Source organism: Monomorium pharaonis, chromosome 9 (genome assembly GCF_013373865.1).
Source record: "Monomorium pharaonis isolate MP-MQ-018 chromosome 9, ASM1337386v2, whole genome shotgun sequence".
NCBI classification, from domain to species: Eukaryota; Metazoa; Arthropoda; class Insecta; order Hymenoptera; family Formicidae; genus Monomorium; species Monomorium pharaonis.
In genome coordinates this window covers 7,210,786-7,232,541 of record NC_050475.1, presented here as the reverse complement: position 1 = coordinate 7,232,541, position 21,756 = coordinate 7,210,786, and the positions used below count along the sequence as shown (strand labels likewise).

At 39.6% G+C, this 21,756-nt stretch overlaps 1 protein-coding gene and 1 long non-coding RNA gene across 3 annotated transcripts in view; one reads left to right on the top strand and one right to left on the bottom strand.

Annotated features, from left to right (window-relative positions):
* Nucleotides 1–70: 70 nt before the first annotated feature.
* LOC105833856 lies at nucleotides 71–13,638 on the bottom strand. Of its 2 annotated transcripts, none has more exons than XR_004964736.1 (4): nucleotides 13,503–13,638; nucleotides 5,191–5,332; nucleotides 324–4,745; nucleotides 71–208 (listed from the first exon to the last, which is right to left on the bottom strand). It is a non-coding gene; the product is annotated as an uncharacterized LOC105833856 (long non-coding RNA). The 2 variants fall into 2 exon arrangements; XR_001138839.3 differs by having other exon boundaries at nucleotides 71–572; nucleotides 1,650–4,745.
* A 1,516-nt stretch (nucleotides 13,639–15,154) lies between these two features.
* LOC105833853 (transcription factor cwo) overlaps nucleotides 15,155–21,756 on the top strand; it is a 53,588-nt gene continuing 46,986 nt past the window's right edge. Inside the window, exon 1 of the mRNA XM_012675885.3 lies at nucleotides 15,155–15,276. Within this exon, the coding sequence (XP_012531339.1) occupies nucleotides 15,212–15,276 (65 nt within the window). The 5' untranslated portion in view covers nucleotides 15,155–15,211. The remainder of the gene's footprint in view (nucleotides 15,277–21,756) is intronic.

Genomic DNA, 21,756 nt, shown 5'->3' with positions numbered 1-21,756 from the left:
ATCAAATAAAAATATATTTTAACATAAATTACGGAAAAAATATTGAACAAGATATTTTTAAGATATATATTTTTTTAATAAAAATCTCATTCTAAAAGACTTCACATTTTTCTTAAAAAAAAAAAAAAAAATACAGAAAATGATTCTTATTTTCATCCAGGTGTATTACCCTCTTAACGGCGTACGATTTCGACTCGCTGTTTTATTGCTGGAATTAAAAGAAATATTTTTTTAGCTTGACATTGAGTGGCAGCTGCCGCCGTTTGTCAGATAAGCGAACACGCGCCAGTAGATATCACCTACTCACGACGACCGGTACCTACTTTCGAAAACTAAATCGCATTCTACCACGGGCGACCTCGTACGTGGCAGTCACGTACGTAAGAACCGGATCTCGTACTCCAGACGCGTATTTAGGGCGGAAGTGCAAGTCTGGTGACAGTTTTAACTGGTGGTCACGGCTCTGTCACTCGATTCCTTTTACGGACTGGCCATGCCGAGAGCACGCGATACTCTATCAATGGAACGAACGTTCCACTTATTTTTTATCATGCTAATCCATTTAACATTCACTGAAACATTAAATGTTATTACGCGTGAGTTTTGTTTGGCGAGTGATGTTCCGCTTAATTTATATAAATCGAACGCGTGTTCTGATACATTTTAAATAAAAGAAAGTTGAAAGATTATTATGAAATGTAAATAAAGAGAAGTAAGTAAAATCCCTTTAAGGATTTTATAAATTTGTTCGAAGATATAGTAATAGTAATAAAAAGAAACTTGAGTTATGCAGGAAAAAAGATTTCACGCACAGATTTAGCAGGTGAACATATAAGTCGATAGCGTTTGCCTAAACAGAGAATCTAAAAAATTTAGAAAGTAAATGGTAGTAAAAAAAATTACATAATAAATATGTATCGATTATATAATGTTAGCAAAAAGTTACTTATATTATTATAAAAGTAACTTTTTGTAAATATCTTTCTTAAAATAACTTTAAGAGAATATAACACTTTTTAAAATTTTAATATATACATATATATAATTAAATTCTACAAGAAATTGACTCTTGGCTTCAACTATGTAAAATTAATCTAATGAAATGATTTGATAACCGTTAATAAGATTTTATGCATGTTCTTATTTGCCATTAAAATATCGAATGCGACTGTACAATTAGATAGTTAACCCGCATCGTTAATGCTTGTCGCATATCGTCATATATTTTAAATGTTTTCCTACTCCTGAAGTCTTACGACTGCTTAGTTTTCATTTAATATCTTTGTAACAATTATTGAATTATTTTATAGCAATTAAATTTGATATATACCACACCTTTTCGAAAATCTGCTTAAAAAGTAATAGTAATTTAATTATATTAATAATTATATATAATAACTTTTAAAAGAGCTTGCAAACTCTTATTTATATGCCTAAAATCTATCTTGCAAGTAAATTTTATTAACTTATTATTTACATCTATAGTCAATATAATTTTATATATAAAACCAAAAATAATTGATGAGACAATAGATTAAAATATTTTATAACGATATTAAAAATGGAAGAAAGCAAGAAAGATACTTCTTTAAATTTCAGAAGACAAAAAAGAAATTCTCTTTAAACACGTATTGTTTTTTTATTGTTACCTGCATTATATTTACAAATTAACTAACGGTTATTCCGTTTTGTGGCGCATATCTTGCATTTAATTGCCAGCCAGAGGCTATCGTAGCTATTATCATCGCTAATTGCGATAATTGTTGTTAATTGTGCGACCTGACTTTTACGACCCGTTTGTTGTACTCGTTCCTTGCACCTCGAGTATCTTTCTGGGAAAAAGTTCAAGTTGCTTCGCAAAATTTCTGATTTCTGTTTAGAAAGAAGGTAATGCCGGAAAGATAAATTATTAATAATTATTGGAAAACTTTCAGTTCTCTAAAATGTAGAGAAAAGAATTGAGTGATGTATTGCCCTACTCAAGAAACAGTATATTAATATATTATAAATGACATAAATAATAACGATATTCGTGAATGATGAATGAGGACAGGCAGCCGAATGAAAGAGTATTTTGAACGATGTGCATAGAATATTTCCCTTTTAAATGAAAATTTTTCAAAAAACGTTACAGATATTTTTTCATCCACCTTTCATCAGAAATACTAAAAATACAACGAGAAAAAGAGAGAGAGAGAGAGAGAGAGAGAAGGGGGGGGGAGGATGGTTTGTGATCATCGGGAAGGAATTTCATCAGGACCGGTTGAATTTTCCGCCTCCGCGGTCGAGGGAATCGAGAAGCGCTCCGCGAGCGCAAAAGAGCGGACGGCGAGAGGGAGACGAGGATGGCGAGAATGTGCTCGGACCAGACCGCGTTACATTCCACGTGATCGGGAGAAGGGCACGCCTCGGCCGCGCGGAGTCACGCGCGCGACCACGCGTTCACCCTTCCCGACACGTGCACGCAATGTGCACGGCGCGGCGCGCGGCAATCGGCACGGCACGGCGCGCGGCGCGGCGGCCGATACAGCACGGTATGCCGCCCGATGACATCGTCGCCGGTGCGGTTTATTGCGCAAATCGCGGCATTGCATGAGACCGACGACGCCCCGTCCCGCCGCGCTCGAGCGCGACGGGACTTGCATAATACGGGAAAGTACATGGAAAATAGTCCGGGCTCTCCGCCGAGGTTTTCCGCAGCATCATGCGGACGCGCGCGCGCGCGCGATTACGAAGCCGGACCGTCGCGAAACGTCTCAAGCTCTAAATTGCAATCAGTGTATTGCCACTAATTTGCAGTGGTATATTTATAACTGTGATAATTAACGAGTATTCGTTGTCTTTTAGCAATTTTTATTTCGGAATTAATGTGTTAATCGTTGAAAGATCAGTGTATTTATTTCACCGATTGACAAGTTATGAATACATCACTGAAAATCAGTGTATTTTGACTGAGTTTGCACTGATTGTAATTTAACAAACAACTCATTTAATTTCTTGTGACAATCCGTTATTATACGAGCCAATAAATTTGTCTAGATTTTTTTCTTTTGCGTAAAAGAGCGATGGAGATTTTATGTCTACTCTCTAAATTGCAACCAGTGTATTTTCACTGATTTGCAGTGGTACACTCATAACTGTAATAATTAGTAAGTATCCACTGATTTTTAGTCATTTTTACTTCAGAATTAGTACATACAATCACCGAAAAATCAATGTATTTATTTTACTGATTCACAAATTATACCACTGAACTCAGTGTATTTTACTGATTTCAATAACTTTTCACTGATTGTAATTTAGAGAGTAGGATTGCTTTTTGGAATAATCACATTTTTGCGCGCGACAAAACATTTTTTAAAATATAAATATAAAAAAAATAATTGTAAGCTAACAAGTTTACTCAAGCTTTTAATTTTTACGGAATTAGAATTACGTCTCCTCCGAATATTTCACGATTATTTTATTCTTTCAATCGCAAAATCCAGACTTACGCGCGTCATTACGTGCAATAATAATCTCTCTTTGAGACATTATTATTATTAAAATTGAGAAAAAGAAAGCTCTCTTTGGAGCCGTTTGTCCGCGTGGAAAACTGTCCTGGATCGCAAAATAATATTTCTTCCACCCCCCGTCCCCCCTCTTCAACTCCTCGCCACCAGCTTCTCTTTCTCTCGCATTTTTTTCCCCGCTTTCTGTCTCCGCGTCGGAATGCAACGCAGGTATTTAACGAGGACGCGAGGCGATACGCAACGACGACGGTGTGTTCCCGTACCTGTCGCGCGAATCGTCGAGCGAACACGAGCGCTCGGAATTGCAAAGCGCACACCTTGTCCGACCGAGAAGAGGTCGACACGGATTCCGCGCGTCGGACGACGGGGTGAGGGGACGGGGGGGGGAGAGGAGAAGAATGCCTGTTCGCGCTGTATTTAGCCGCGAGCGGCACGCTTTTGCCCTCGAGCAAATATATCCAACCCTTTCCTTCCTGAGAGAAGCGTAACAAAATATATTATCCTCTCATGTAACCGTTATCAATAATGAATTACGTGACATTTTTCATGTTACCGCTATTATTATCGCCGTGCACAGAGGGACTGTAAATAATAATCTGCTTTTATTTATAAAAGTTATGTTAACTATGAATATATATATATGCGGCGTTTTTTATTATCGTTAATGGAAATATATAAATATTTACACCCCTTTTTTTTTTATTAAAGTTCAAATTTAATTGGATATTTAAAATAAGAGAGTATCGCGCATCGGGAAGAGTTTTTTTTTCAGAAAATTATATAGTGTCACTTTGAGATTAATTGAGGAAACTTGTTTCGCGCATCGAGAAAGCCGATCGGCGGAATTTTTCGTGTGAATTCCCGCGCGATTAAAAGCAGGCTGCAGTCTCCGCACGCGCCAGCGAGAGATTAAAGCTCGACGGTAATTAAAGGTAAGTCGATAAAGAGAGAACCCGGCCGCGGCAATTTAAATGGCACGTGCGCGCAGCTTTTCCATTTCCGTTTCGAAAGCGCCGGTCGTCGCGTAAAAGCGGCGGCCGCCGCGGGGCAACACGCGCCGGACTAGAAAGCGCCAGCATTTCGCCGGTGATTATGTAAACTAAACTACCACCGTTGTCAGATCGTCATTTAAAGGTGACGCGATGAATAATCGCTCGCGGAAGAGTCGCGGCGTTGCGTTACGTCACGCATCTATCTCGCCCAGGGAAACTGTTACGTCACTTTTTCCACACCCTGAAAAAAAAAATTATAAGACTTTAGACCAAAGGCACTTAATAGCGATATGATTTACTTGCGTTATTCGTAAAATATTCGTAAAGTATCTCTCGTTGTTATTATTTTAAAAAAGTTTTAGCAGAGAGACGATAAAGTGAAAGTAAAATTCGTCCTAAGTGAGGAGAACGAAAAGGGACACTCGATTTCTCTCCGATCAGTTAACTCTGATTTACAACGAGAGAGTTTTACATTTGTGTAAAGCTCTTGAAAGATATAATTGTCTAAAAGGAAATACGAGTCTTATTAATCAAGCAAAATTATGTCGAGACATAACAAAAAGAATTTTATCGTTGAATTTTAATTTATTACCAAAAATCGTAACTTATTTCAAACAGTTAATTAAAAAAAATTTTACATTTTAAGCTAAATTTCTTTCATGCTGTTAAAAAGTAAAGCAGCTTACCATACACATTATTAGTGTCGTTCGCTCTAGATTCAAGACGCATCGTCACCCTTGGCGTTCGGATGCAAAGTCCTCGTTGTGAAAGTGCAGCGAATCTTCCGCAGCACGATATATTGCGGATTCATTCTTTTCTTTTCTCCACCTAGAAATAGCGTAAAAATTAGAGCGTTGAATTGATTGTGAGATCGCGAATGAATTATACGCATCCTTCGTGGTCCCTTCCCCCTTCTCTCCCTTCCTCTCTTCTTCGCGCTCTCGCGTGTGTCGAATCGACAGAAAATTTGAGAACCAGGCGACGAATTTAGCACGGGAATTTGATATAAGTGAAAAGGGGCGATCTCTCTCTCTTTCTCTCTCTTTCTTGGTCGCGGGGCTGTGACAAAGTAGGTGGGTAGGTACGAACTTGACGTATGCAAACGTAACACGAACGTAAGGCGCGCGCGACCGGCGCAAAAATAGCCGGACTTATCCTGGTGCACGACACGCGTGAAAATAAACGCGATCTGTGGCAACTACGGGTTATTCTTGATCCGGCCTCGCCTATTACGCGCCACGTATTACACGCGTCCACCTTTTAATTCAATCCGCTGACGAATAGTCAACCTTTCCGGTCCGCTTATAGAACGAACCTTTTCGAGGAAAAAAAGACGACATTCACAAGCGTCGTTCAAATATTCCTGTAATTTTAGGAATTGCGAAGAATTTTTCATTTCTCTCCCTCGTAAATATTCGCGTTTATAAATTAATCCCCGTATGACATATATATTTATAGCGTTATTAAATGCGTTCAAGCAGATTTTGATATTAAAATGTACGAAAAATTGTGAAAAAATTCACACAGGTTTTGGTTGAAAGCTTATAAGAAATAATATTTTTGAACAATTGAAAAGAAGTTAAACTTGAAAGATTGCGACTTTACAATGTATATAAATGAAAAAGATAATTCAAGTTTAAGAAATTTTTACTTAAAGTTTTAATATTTAACGAGAAGGTGTACAAAAGATTTTTAAAAAGTTAAACTAATAAGGTGCTTGAAAATAATGTATCTTTTTTGAAAAAAGAATAATTAAAAATATATAATTTTTAATAATCGTTTTTGCAATTTAATAATATAAATATAAAGCTATATAAAAAAGCGTAAATGTCAAAATGTTTGTACTCTCTAAATTTCATATTTTATTCACTCTATGAAAGTGAATGTCAACTCTTATTAGAGTGGAAAATCACTCGAGAAATTGTAGCGCCAGTATTTCCATTCTATAAAATTAGAGAGTAAATAATATAATAAAGGAATGAATAATTTTATGAATAAGCCTTGCTATATGTATATTTATAACACGGCATCCTGTTTACCGCCGCTCACAAGGATTCCCCCTGGCCTATGCGTGGCGCGCTTCGCGCAACTATTTTCTCGTTTTTAAACAAGACGATCCACGCCCGGACTCCGCGCGCTCTCGCATCGCATCGCGTTTTCCCCAACGTTGACACGCTCACGAGCAGCTGTTGAACCTGTAGTTCCGGATCCTGCCTGCCTTGCTCGCCTGCCTGCCCGCTCGGCCTGCCTGCCCGTGAGACGAGCCAATTTAAATTCCTTCGCCGCGCGGCGCTCCCGATGCGAGGCCCTCTCTATGCGCCGACCGGAATGAAATTATGCGCCGCTGCTAAACGACGACCGTTTTAAAAGCGTCGCCGCGTCGCCGTCGCCGTCTACGTGACTTTTTAGCTTGAAAGCAGCCAGGAATGCGCGGCAATAAATATCGACGTGCCATTAAATCAGGACGGTGACATTCCCTCCCGGCGTCGATTCCCTCGAGCGTCTACGTTAACGTGTCGGGCGCCGCTCGTTCGAGAAGCGCGAGCGGACGTTAAATTGCACAGCCGAGAGCCTATTGAACGGAGAGACTCGCTCGTTTCGCCGTAAACTGCAAAATCCTGTCGTGCTATTCAATCGCAATTTTGAATCTCTCGGATATTAACGGAGGCCAGCGGCACACGATGCTTGTTTTCGCGCTGGATTGCCTGCTGGATGGAAATATTCTGCATTTGTGAAGATGGATAAAAAAAATGTGTACCAATCAGAACGCAGAATATTTTCGTTGCATTTCTGAAGATGGATGGAAAATGTACCAATCAGAACAGAGTACTTCCATCTAGCTGGGTTAACTTGATGGGAAACGTCAATGCTAAACGATAGAAAAACCGATCGAAATGTGAAAAATATCAATGCCAACGAATACAAATACATCTGTCGCGGAGAGGCTGAGCCTTCCGTCGATCATCGTCGACGCTCGCTCATTCGTCCTTGGCAAATTAGAACATTCGCATCGCAATCGCGCTCGTCACCGTTCGTCAACGTTCCCTTTTATCCTCTCACGAATATTTCCCCGAGTGTACTTCCCTGCGTAGGAGGCCCGAGACGCGCACTCCCGGCCTACCCGGTATATTCTTGAACCTGAAAGTCCCACGGAGCCGCGCGTGCCTTCGTCCGGAGGGGACGTCGGGGGAAGGAAACGGTAAACGCCGCGACCCTTTATTCGCGACCTAATAGAACTTCTCACGCCAGAAATAGTTGTTGCTCGCGTGTGGGCGGAACGTGCACGTGCTGCGCGCACAAACTTATGTAAAGAGAGAGAGAGCGCGTTATATTTATAATACTCGGAGCTCCTGCGATCAATCGTTCTTTCACAAGACGTGCGTTACGTTAGAAGATGCTTGCGGTTCGACGTCACGATTCTCGCCCTCCTCGTGACGTGGAAGCGTGGGCTGACAATGAGAAGGTCCACTCCCCCTTTCAAATTCCCTCTTCCCGTCCCTTGTTTATTCGTAGAAATATTTTTTATAGATCGCAAGGACATAATCCAGAATGAGATTATCGCTGACATTTAACAGGGGAGGAAAGGAGAGGGGAAGGGGAAGGTGCATTAAATGTCAGAGCAATAATCTCACTCCGGATTATATCCTTGCGATCCGCCGAAAATTTCTTCTTCTTTTGCTGCCCTTATAGATTTCCGTCCCGAACGGGACGTAGTATCAGGAATTGCCGAAAATTTAAATGAGCAAACAAGTTGGGGAAAAGGAAATTCGAAATTGGCATTAACGATAACGAATACGTGAGGTACAGGGAACATGCAAAGTTCGAACAATGCATATATATTTACAAATTGAAAAGAGGTAGAAAAGTGTTTACAAAAATGTAAATATGTTACAGACAAACAGCCTTAATTGTGAGATTATCAATAGCGCTAATCGAAATTTGCATACGAGCAAAACAAACTTACATCATGTGTCAAAAAGCTAAAAATAACTCGATAAATTATTTATTTCTACGTTGAATATTCTTAGAAAAATTTAGTAGAAAAAGGTATCGTCGATATATCATTTTGTTTTTGGACTATACGTCTTAAATGAAAACTTTGCAATTAAATTTTGGGCAAAAATAGTCTGAGTTTCAATAACAATGAGATTCAAAATCGACGTAGTAGCAATAATGCTACATTTTTTTTTTTTTTTTTTTCCAAATGAATCATCTGTACAAGGTACTTACAAGTTAATATATACGAGGACTCATAGAAGCTTCTTATTTCCAATGTAAAATATTTTTTGTCGATTTATGTAAATATCTTATGTTATTTTGCAAGACGCAATATGTAGAACGATACACTGAGAAAAGATCAAAATATTAGCAAGCAAATATTATGGTAATATTTCTTTGATATTTATTAATTATAAAAGAAATTTGATCGTGACGAAATATAACGCATTTTTTCTTATTGTTTGATTTATTTACTAAGTATTATTTCGTTGTATTTTAATAAAAATGTATTTTAGTAAAATAAAATAACATCTTACAAATAAATTTTCAATGCTATGCTTTTTCTTGTTTAGTTTTTATCTTATAGGGTGTTATCGATTATGTTTGCGTCGCATCCCGTTTTACATTTAAAATCGCATTTAAGAAGAGTAAGAAAGAAAAAATATAAACACTTTTAACATGTTACAAACACGTAAAATGTAATTTATCAATAATATATTATCTTTTATTATGCAATTTGCCAAAGAAATCATGCAAATTTTATTTTCTTTATAATTTGCTTTTTAAACCAGATTTTATATAAAGATAAGTCGAGTATATAAATTATTGTTTTTTTATTTTTTTTAAGTTTTTAAGTAGATCGTGCTTTTATGTTCTACTGTATGAAAAAGACACAAAGCTCGATTAAAGAAATTTTTAATGCTGAGAGATCATCGCTGAACACCGTCTGATATTCGTGAAGTCAAAAGATAATCGCAAAATGCCATCTCGAAATGACTGGGTGGGAACGAAAGGGTTGAAAGGGATACGCGTTTGGAACATAATCAGTTCGCGCGCACTCGAGCGAGCGAGCGAGCGAGCACGCGAAAAAGAGAGAGAGAAAGAGAGAGAGAGAGAAAGAGAGAGAGAGAGAGAGAGAGAGAGAGAGAGAGAGAGAGAGAGAGAGAGAGAGAGAGAGAGAGAGAGAGAGAGAGAGAGAGAGAGAGAGAGAGAGAGAGAGAGAGAGAGAACGAGTTCGTATATACACGCTAGAAGAGAGTAGCCGCGCAATGAGAAAGGAGAACCAACGGCTGTGCGATGGAGTAGCCGGCGCAAAGGAGACAGAAAGAGAGAGAGAGAGGAGAGAGAGGAGAGAGAGGGGAGAGAAAAGTAGGGATTGAGCGGCGAGCGCGTGACAGGACACGTGATCGGGAGCACACGGTGCTCGCGTGACCGGCCCCGTGACGTCACGCGCACGTGTCGCATAGCGTGGTGACTGTCGCACACGATTCCCTCACTCTTGCCGGCCCAACGGCCGCTCGCGGCTCACCTTCCTTGTACCCTCTCCTACCCCCTACGGTCCGCGCCCCTCCTACCCCCTCTCCAATCATCACGCGAAACGCGCGAGAATTGTGCTCTGTGTCTTGGTCAGTAGCGTCGCGAGTCCCCACTTCGCCCTCTCCCCCTCGACGACGAGACTTTCACCTGGAAAGCTGATATTTTTTTTCTTTCTCTTTCTCGTCTTTTTTTCCCCCTTTTTCCTCGCACGCGAGCTGCACCTTACGTCGCCCGGTGTATTTGCATCATCGGTCGGCGGTTACGAGACGCGGCGATGTCTGCAGTTAAGGCTTGATAGTCCACTGGAAAGCTCGCTTGCACGTTACTTGGAAGTGGTACGTAACATGCATTCGCTATTTGTAACTGTCAATCGTCAACGTGTTTTTTCCTTTCGCGGATTACATGTTTCCTTTAGGACAGAATTGCGCTCGAACCCACTTTGTTGGCCTTAAACTGACATTTGTTCACATTTTCATAAAGGATTGGATTATCTCATCCGATTTTGTGAATGAAGAATTTTTTAATTAACAGTCTTTGTTTTACTTCTATAGAAAAGCATGTATTGGAATTGTGACGTTCTGTATTACATTCGTTCTAATGTTAGATTCTAAAATTAGATTGTTTTGAATGTTCATTCATCTGTGGATGTTCGTTCCAATGATGGAATTCGTGACTTGAGATGCACCGATCAATTTTCAATGTCACTCATATTACGAAATATGTTTTACGCATCAATCTCTAAGAGATTCGATATTATGCGATTAAACGAAAAAAGGCAGTTTTAGGAATGTCACGTAGGATGTCAAAATTTAAATTTATCACTTCTTCACTATTATTCTTATTAATCATATACATTTTTTTTTAAAGAAAGACTTTAACTTTTTTTTCTTCTATATATATATTAATTTGATCGCAAATTATTCCAATAAAATTATAAAACATAACATTTTATGTATGAGATATGTATATTGGGTAATTATTAAACATTAAATAATATTATAATTTTTATGAATAGTATTAATATTGTAATAGATAATAAATAAATTAATAATATCGATATATGTATGAATATAATTTAAGTTTTAATATATGAACATTTACGTGAATGTTGGAAAGTTAATAGTACGTCTTGGATTTTTTTTACGTGCAATAAAATTCTCTTCATAAGGAGCAACACAATGAAAAATTTTGCACAACCATTAATCTTCGCAATAGAATAGTATCTGCCGTGCGTTCTTCGTAGATGTACTTGAAAGATAAATCCAATGCGAATTTCGCGCCTCACGCGTGTACTTAATAGCGAACGCTGCAGCGATGAGTAATGATATCGTGATACTCCGGCAATTAATGATCAGCAATGGAAACTCATTTACGGGGATCTATGAAAATTATTCGCTCCGCGATAAAGATATTATTTCTAACGCATAATTTAAGTAGAACAAGTTCTTTTCCAATCAACAATTCAAGAGGCCTCACTATCAATTATCACATCATCATTAGTGCTATTTATACTTAGATTCGAATCATTCTGAATCATTCTGAATAAACCTCAGATTAAATACCTGGATAATACTTCGTGGTATCAAATTAATTTTGCAAGAATGAAAATATCACTCGTCCCCCGCTGTTATCCATTCATTTATTTTTTTTCAATTCATCGATCAATAAATGATAAACGAAATTCTTCGTACACGTGCTGAATAAATCTGTGGCGAAAAATTCCAGCTCGGCGATAATCGCGACTAAACATTCGCACGGAGATATTCTGCCAAGATCTCGACGTAAGACTAGCTGTTGCGAGAATGATAGCTATCGCAATGCGATACAATGCATCGCGATACGATGCAGCAGCGTGTTTCTCGGTGTTTGTTTTTGTTTTGGCGATTGCACGCGCGCGTGTGTGCGCGCGTGTGTGCACATCGTCGAAACTATTTTCAGATACTGTATCGTACAATTATCGCAACACGTGATGTGTCAAGAACGCTTCGACCTTATCGCGGCTCCACGTACGCGCCGTCATCGCGTATTCATGTGCCGATGAGTAATATTGTCCATATCGTATATCTAATAATTTCCCGATATCGTTTCACGTAACGTGTAACATTATATTACTTTTCTCCGACGTTAGAATAATTTGCAATCTGAAATAGAATTGTATTTCATAAAGAATAACAAAAAAATTGTGAAAATAGCGAAGAAGCATTTTTGGTTTCTCAATCATTCTTTCTGTTTGCTATTCGTGAAATTCTCGTTAATAAGTGATTTATGAGTATTTTTTTACTAAAAAATTTAATTTGTTGAAAAATTTTTCTTAAAAAGCAGATTGTAAAATTCTGTTCAGACAGTGGGTAAAACATGATTGTACTAATGCTTACTTTGCAAAGAAATATACTTTACTAATATTAATTCCATTAGATTTTGTCAACATTAATCAAATTTCCTCTTTAGAATCGATAAATATTACATCTGTTATTTGAGGATATAAGAAATCCCAGTATGACCAATAGAATGTTTTATCAGATTTTTCAAAGTCGTTCTCGCCAAGGATTAAATAATACCGATGTAATCTTTCACACGATTCACATTTAGACATTAAACGCACCAACGTTGATTCTTGTGTAGATTCGCGAACAAACACAAAGTTTAAATATAATATTCCCTTTCGTACACTCACAGCAGAGATTGAACTCGGGGAAATTATAAATTATACTGCATTTTTAATTCTTACACATACACAAACATTTGTATATATTCTGGAATATATTTTCTCTTTATCTTGAATAAACGTTATTCTTCAACAAAACAAACTGTGTCCGCTTTTCAAACAAAAGCAATTTTTTAAAATCCATTTCTGCGGGAAGGCCACATTACGACTCCTGTTTCTCTTGTTACGTAGTGCCGTCACATTTTTATAAGGTAAGTTAGGGTATGATGGCCAACAGCTATAATCTCTCTAATAATTGCTAAATAATGCGTTCTCGTAATTATTTTCATAATTAAGTACATAAAAAATGTATAGCCAATATGTTCTATAATACTATGGCCATATTTTCCCTAAAAGTTGTGAATGATGGCCAATGTTCATGTTTTAATATTTTGATAATAAAAAATTTTTATTAAGTATTTTCTCTTAAATGTCAATAGCTTTATGTACTTCAAGCTTCAGTAAAGTAATCTACCAAACGCTGTTAAAAAAATAATAAAAATAAAAGTTTTTTGTATTTTAAAAAACTATGGCCATCCTACCCTAACAATAATGTAAATACTTTCATAGCTTTGACAAATGTTATAACCGTCGAACTTTTAACTAAAAATAATTATCGATGAGGTAATAATATTTAATTAAAATCATTTCAATTAAATTAAATTTAAATATTCAACTGTCGCTAAGGTAATAATGGATTAAGAAAGTTATTGTACAGAGGCTATATTATCACTTTCTCTAAAAAAAAAAAATACTCACCATTACGCATTATAACTCATTGTCAGTGGTACATCTCCCGTAGGGACCCGCGGATGATGGCAGCACGCCCGAGTACGTGAGCGCTGGAGCCGCACCTGAGGCGGCGGGCACCGGATTTACTCCTACCAGGCCGCGCGATTCATCGCGAGAGCGAGAGAGCGTCGTCGGGCAGGGCCGCGCGATTACACGTATCCCTGCCGAGGTGACGACACGCCGTGTACACACTATCCGCGCGATCGTATCGCCGTCGTCAAGTGCATCCGCGAATGTCATTGCACACCTGCGCGGGATCGAAGGCACCGAGAAAGAAAGAGAGAGAGAGAGAGAGAGAGAGGAGAAGAGCCGAGGATCACGTTCGATCGATCGCCGCGCGTGTGGTGTCGGCGACCGTTCGGAGTCGTGTGAAGGTTCACGAGCGAATTTCCGACGTGCGGGAATCCTCTTCCGGACGGCGGAGCGATCATCCCGTGGCCTCGCGATCGCTCGCCCGCCCGCGCGCGAGAATTCTCGAGGCTGCCGCGGAATTTCGCGCGAGTCAACGGCCTTATCGGGAGCGTCACGTTCGAGCGGCCGTGGATTTTTTCGAACGAGCCACACACGTCGTCGTCTCCCTGAAATAAAATAAAAAGAAAAAGGAGAGAGGGAGAGAAGCGTTATCTCCCCCGGCGACTCGAGAACCGGGAGGAACGGAACGATAAGCGCGGACGCTCTTCCCCGAGAGAGAAACGGATCGCCGTTTCAAAACTTTGCACAGCTCGGGGAGTCGAGTCGCGCAACATACATCATCGTCGTGGGGGAGCACGAGGCGAGGCGGGCAAACGGAGAAGCGAAGAAGCGACGACGACACGGCCGAGAAACGTGATTCCTCCGAAGGACGTCGCGATTATTATACTAGTTATTATTACATAAATAACGAGGGAGAGGAAGGTGAATCGCTCTAAGGTGGAAAGGAAAAAATGAAACGCGAATTGTGACCGGGCACGCGCGCGCCTAGCACGGGAGGAGAGAGAGAGAGAGAGAGAGAGAGCGAGAGAGAGAGGCGAGTAGGGAGGGGCGGGGAGAGGGGAGGGGGAGAAAGAGGGCGCCAGTACGGGATATCGCGCGCGCGGTCGCGAGACCGAGCGGACTCACGGAGTGTCGTGTCGTGGGCGAGTGTTTCCCGTGTGTGCGTCGCCGGCGGCTGCCTCTCTCCGTCGCGAGTTGTGTCAGTGAGCCCGCGGACGCGAAACTAACCTAATCCCGCGCGTCCGTCCTCGTCGCGGTGTGCTCTTCCTCCGTCGTGCTGTGGCCGTGCCGTGCATTCGTTCGCGAGTGCGTACCTCCCGGCGGCTGTTCTTCCCACGCGGCATCTCGGCGCGATCGATCGATCCGGAGGATCCCGCGGCTCTCGACCGGCGGCGAATCTCGCGATCTCCCGCGGAACGGGCGAGGGAGAAAGGGGAGGGAGAGGACAGCCCTCGTGCACATCTCTCGCGAGTCCCCGTGTCACGTGACTCTCTCGCGCGCTCTCGCGCGCGCGCGCGCGCCTGCGAGTCGGACCGATTCTCGCGGGGAGCGAGGACGAGATAATAAACGCCGTGCCGGCAGCGCGACGAGTGCGTGGTGTAGCGAGGTGAGGAGAGGAGAAGAAGAAGAAGAGGAAGAGCGATCTTTCGTCGAAGCTTTCCGGAAGCGGCCACCACCACCGCCGCCGTGTTCTATGCGGCAAGATGATGGAGACGCAGAATTATTGGGAGGACACCTCCGCGCACTCGATGCAGGTGAAATACGAGAGGTGAGTGCGCGCCCACGTGTGCGTTTTTTTCCTTCTTCTTTTCTGCGCGTGATCGCAAAACAATCGGAATCGAGTAAAGCGTCGCGTTTCCCTTCCCGGTCACCCGAAAGATCTCGTTTGTGGAAGAAAGAGGGAATCGTTCGAGTTCCCGTGACAAATCCGCGCCACTGGCGCCTCGTGTTACGTCACCCGGTCAACGGGGACGCGAACTTCTGCCGTCCCAAAATCTTATCTCCACAGCCGAGCGTAAACTGTAGCCTCACCTCTGATAATTTTAATTATTATTTACTTAATTTAATGTAGTTGTTATAAATATTATTGTTAGCATTAGTACCTATAGTTAACTTTCATTGAAGGCTTTCCTGCGAAAACCAAGCAAGTTTAGAGATTTTGAGTTTTCTTAATCCTGAAGCTTAAAACTTTATATTTATGTATATACTTATGCCTGGAGAAAAGTTGTATATTTATACAAAGAGAAATATCAAAGGAAATTTTCGTTAAGAGCAACTTATAAAATATTGTAAATGAAAAGTGGAAAAATAATTGCTTTAACTTTATTTTACAAAAAGGAAAAATATTATGTATAAACAGAGAGGTACATATAAAATACATATAAAATACTCATATACTAAACAATTCCGAATGGGTTTTTTTTTTGTCAAATAGGTTCTAAAAATATTAATTAAGCCTCTATTATTTAGAGAAGAATTCATCATTTTTACTTTATTGTTTATACTTTGTACAGTTTAAAGTTAAGTTTTTTTGTTTCTTGAATAGTTAACTTTTGCTTTGAGGAAACTCTTCAGTTATTATTACGCTATTATTAGTTTCTTTAATTATACCTTCTAAAATAAGACTTAAAAAAAAAAGATCCAAGTCTTGACCTCATTTCTTCCCTTGAGAGTTTCTGCAGAACTTTAACTTCCACAAACATTACCTACCCTTCTAAAGTAAAATTGTAATCATTATTCAATGATATTTATCAAACGTTATTAATTCATCTGCAACTGCAAGTTTTTCTTTTCGCATTTTAGTTTATAAGAAAGATTTCTTTAAATTTAATAAACCGTTCTGTTCCGTAAATCTAAAGAAATCTTTTTCTCTGTGTATAGGCTGATTAAAATTGTGTGTTTCGGAGCGAAACGATTAGTTTGACGATCCCGCAAGTAAGGAAGTAAGGTCCTTCTGTGTATATACCTTCAGAAGAATAAACAATAGCGAATAATAAATACATACGGCGGTATATCGCGAGCAAGAGCGAAGAATAAGTAAATAACGTGTGCCGGCGGAATAAATATTAATAACGCTTGCGTGCGGTCGTCGACGACGTGTCCCGGTTGTTCGATTTAAAGGCTGATCGCGTTCGGGCGTTTTATTTACGACGACGAATCCAATGTAATATACAGATCTGGAGGGGGGGGGGTGGAGGAGAAATATCTCTTCTCTCTCGCAATAAACGGCAGAGTCACGGAGTCGCGCGACGGTCGTGCGGCGATCGGCGACGTTCTGGCGTCATCTCCCGGCGTCACGTGTCACAGAAATCAGCGGAGAGTGAAGTATACGAGTCATTACACCTTTTGCACCGCGCGGGGATGTGAGGAGACGGTCTGCGGCCAACGAAAAGAGGCGAACCGCCGTCGTTAGACTCCCGGTAGACCTCGTTTCGCAATCTGCGCGTATTCGCGCGGCGCGACAGGCGACGACGACGGATACAACGCGCAGCGGCCAAGTATTTCACGGGAGAAAACACGAGGAAAAAGAAGCCGACACGTGGAGACCGCGACGCATATCGCGCGTAATGACGAGCGAAGGAAAAAAAAAAGAGACCGAGATGCGCGTGTCGGTCAGTGGTTTTTTGCGTCGCGTGAGGTGACGCGGAGATGTAAATGGGTGAATTTTTCAGAGTTTTTTTTCTGGAAATTCCCAGAGTCCGCGTTAATTGTCCCGGATTTGTTTTCCGGTCGCCGCGACGAGTTAAATTATAATGTTTAATCGGAGCTTAAATCTCACCGCAGGAAGCGGTGGTTCTTCTGAAATTTAAAATCCGCACCCGGTTGTTTTTCTCCCCCCCCCCCCCCCGCCCTCCTCTCTTCTTTTCGTCACGCGTCTGTTCTCGATGCATTGAAGTGGATTATATTACGTAAAAAGAAAATGTTTACATACATCGTGCTTATATAGGTATTCACCAGCAGGCTGGTTGCATAATATGACACATTGAAATATACGGCTGCCTATAATTATTATATTTTTATATTTTGCATCCTCCTTCGTCCAAACTTTCATCTAAACAATTCACACGCATGAAATGAATTTAATGCACGAAAATAACATAAAAAGTTCATATACGCTATAGAGCGGCTTATCAATATGTTTTGTTATGTATTAATATGTATATATAATAGGCGAAAAAGACTAGACATTGATTAATTTACATATAAGTTTATAGAATTAAGGGGCTTACCTAGTGTGACCTACATGAAAATGAGGGCGATTTTTGGAGATTAGAAAAACTATTCAATTAAACACATTGAAAGTTTGGAGTTATATTCAGCAGCATTTAAAAAAGTTACAAATATTTTTTCACGAAAAAATATTGACATATATTCGAAATATGATTCATTTTTTGGAGCTCTATAAAAAAATAAACCAACTGCTGCAACGATAAGTGACGTCAGAGTGCTGGAAATAAAAAAAACAAAGTAGGCGTTAAACTAAATAAGTTTTCCTGTACAACTAGATATGAACTAGGATTGTGAAAAAATATTAAAAAATAAAAAAATGACGGCGTTAAAGAAAAGAGTTCGAATTTTGCAAAAAATGATCGTTTTTTGTATTGTAAATTGACATTTGTTAACGAATTGAAAAGATCCTAGTTCATTGTACGACAAAACATGTACTGAGTATGTATTACTACATACAGTAACTATTAAATTTGAAATGGATTCATTAATTTGTTCGCGAGTTATGACTGCGGCAGGCCATTGAGAAATGACTCATATCTCGAATATATGTTAATATTTTTTCGTAAAAAAATTTTTGCAACTTTTTTAATTGCTGCTAAATATAACCCTAAACTTTTAATATATTTGATATAATAGTTTTTTTTTAATCGTCGAAAATTGCCCTCATTTTCACGTGGTCATACTAGGTAAGCCCTTTAAAATATGTATTTAATAATTCATATACACGCGAAAATATTGAGCGATCGACATCCATTTCGACCCAAAATTATTCTCATTTCTTGAGCTATTATTTTATAAATTTATTAGGTAAATTATTTTTCTATTAAAATTATAAAATAAATAATAAAATTAATTAATAAAAAGTGATGATAAATATTTGGATAAATTTTTTACCTCTTACAATATTAAAAAAATTATATCTCGATGATTCGACTGATCCGAATCGATAGTATGTGCGAGCTTTTTGTGTTATTATTTCTGTTATAGAAATTTTTCCTGAAATTGTTTCTGAAGTTATGCACATGCGTTATGAAACTTGATATGTATTGGGATTATTTTCTTTATTTTCAAGCCACTGTATCTCAATAACACGATTTCTTTACGTGCGAGGTCCAGATCAATGGCGTAAGACACAATATTGTGTTTCGTCACTGTTTACACAATATGTCTTTCTCTGGCAGTCATCTCATAAATTCTTTTATAATTTAAACGCACGGAGAAATGTATTGTCCCAACTTCCGGGGACGACAACGTTTTAGGTAACGAAAAATCATCTTCGGAATTTGTATCGTCATCGTCACGACGACTGAATTTTATTCTGCAGGCTTATTCTGTAACTCGTAACAACAGCTTTGTTATCGTGGTAATGTCGTTGCGCGCAGCTTTTCTGTATATTACTATACATCTGTGTACAGTTAACAACGTTAACTCGACGATAACTGTCGTTAAGAGTCACAGAATAAGCTTGCAGCAGCTGTAACTGTAACTCGATAAGATCGTTATATATCGTCGTCGCGCAAATATACGGTAGAAGAGCTGTACGGCAATTGTGTAACGATACCGAACCTGTCTTATCAGGTTTACAGCTTGATGGTCATTTGGATAAACGAAGATATATGGAATGGACTTCATTCATGTTTCGAAAGCTTTCAAGTCCCACGCGTTATCGCGGGAATCAGCAGATCGCGTGATTACAGAGAGCTACGGTATATCGCGTCGTTATCGCATGAGTACACAGGTGCCTTTGATATGTGTGATTCGCGCCATCTCTCCCTTCCCTCCTTCCCGTCACCTCCGTCGCCAAATCCCTCCCCCTCCCCTCTCCTTTCCATTGATCTCTTCTTGATAATTAAACTTGTATGGGTATTATTGCTTTATTTGTTTGTTGAAAACGAACCACCGCGAAAGATTCATGGCCGTGCCCGAGATAAGATAGAAACCAGTGGCTCGTTCTATCGGCGGGCGTTAATTGAATGTACATGAGTTACGAGTTCGATTGGCGTACGTGCGATCGAGAGCGCGAGAGGAAACCATTGATGTTGCGTACGGAATACTGCGCGTATTGCGCGAGTCTCATTCGAGTTTACGCAGTGGAGTGCTTTTCTTAGAAACGACGTTGAAAATATTAATATAAAATACTGATGCAAAATATAAAATTATAACGTTAATAATTGTGTCTAATAATTAAGAGACACGCAGGTGACAATTTTTAATTAATGTTTCCGACGTCGCTTCTAATATTCACTTAATATTCACAGTCGCTTAATATTCACAATCAAATCTTGATGAAACTTAAGGAATTTAGTCACGTTAACAACTTTTAGTGCGTTAATGTAAATTTATATAAAACATTAGTGTCAAGTCAAGCAATGCTATCAGTTATTCTCATGTACATGCAAGAATTAAAATTTTTGAATTGAATATAAAATTCTTTTTTAAAGAATTTGGTAATCTTAAACGGATCGTAACTTGCTTACATAGAGAAATTTTGTTTTGTCGAATTTAAGACTATCAAATTCTTCAAAGAAGAATATAATATTTCGTTCAAGAATTTAAATTCTTGCGTATATATGAGAATAACATTGTTGATTTGGCATTAATATTTCTTTCTGATTTTAATACATTAATGAGACCGTGCCAAGTTAGAACATAATTAAGAACCAATTTCAAAAATAAATTTATTACTGAACAATTAATAAATGATTGCTTAAGAAATTAATTTAAATAATGCGACTTTAAAATAATAAATTGCAAATTAATTAATATTTTTTTTTAACCGAATTCTTTCATACAGATTTGATTAAAATAAATTTCTTTTTCTTGAAAATGTAATTTATTATTAAGTTGTTATTTTTCTTATATTGATGCAGCGACTCTACTCTTTCACTACTCTTACTTTTTACGTACAAGTTACAAGCCGAGTGAGTTAAGTCGGTCATAAGATGGTCGTTTCTTTCAAGAAATCTATAAAATAGCCCATCTTACAAGTTATCGCGCCGGTCGTTGACACCGCCGATCGATCTACACGGATTTATTTGCGCGTCGTCCCCGTATACACGTACGACGAGTATAAAGTTTGTGTGCAACAGACGATTGCACGTCCGACCACCTGCACGGTTAGTCGCACACACTTGGGACAATACGAGGTGCCACGGCGGAACGTTGCGTACAGGTGTCAGGGATCAAACTGGGAAAAGCTTGTGTTTATATGCGAGGATAATTAATAGCTTCCAAGCTGTGCAAATTGACAAGCGCAATAAGAAATTAAGAAGCAGTGCAGACAGACGATAAATAAATTTTCTTCCCCATCTAAATTTCAAATTACGCTCGACCGTATAATTTAATAGAATTCGCGCGACGTTCAACGGGAGCGCCGAGATATGAAGATCGCGCGAATCGGGACGAGAGCGCCGGTTAAACCGTCGGCTTTTAATCTTGTATTTTATTTTGACGTGACGTCGAAGATTTCTCAAGGAGATTCGATCTTATATCGGTCTAGACAAAAATATCGTCCCGTTGTCGCGTCGCGATCTACTCTTGTCAGCCTCTCGCGATCTTCGAGCTGGGCTCTCCCGTTAGATTTCGAGGGGCCGATATAGGTTTCGATAGGGCGCCAGATTTTCGGGCTAATTTCATCCGATCGCGATATCGACTGACAACCACCTACCTATACACAACGGTCGTCGTGCTTGCACGCGACGTTACGTACGTACGTCGCGATGAGGAGCAGCGAATGACGTAAGCGCGGAACGGAGTGCCTGCGTCATGGAAACCAACCGCGAGCGATCCGAACGGGATCGCGGGGCGATTAAAGACCGAAGGCCTAGGTATTTCGGCGGTGTTATCTACCGCGTTATATACACTGTCAATAGAAGTGTTTCTCTCTCTCATTGACGTCGGCTCGCGACGGCCTTCGTAAGCACGTGCGTCGCCGCCGCGCGGTGACCGCGTTTTCTATATGGAATATTTTCGATTTTTTGAAGGTGAGAAGCCTTTTAAGTATATAAACGACTCGTCC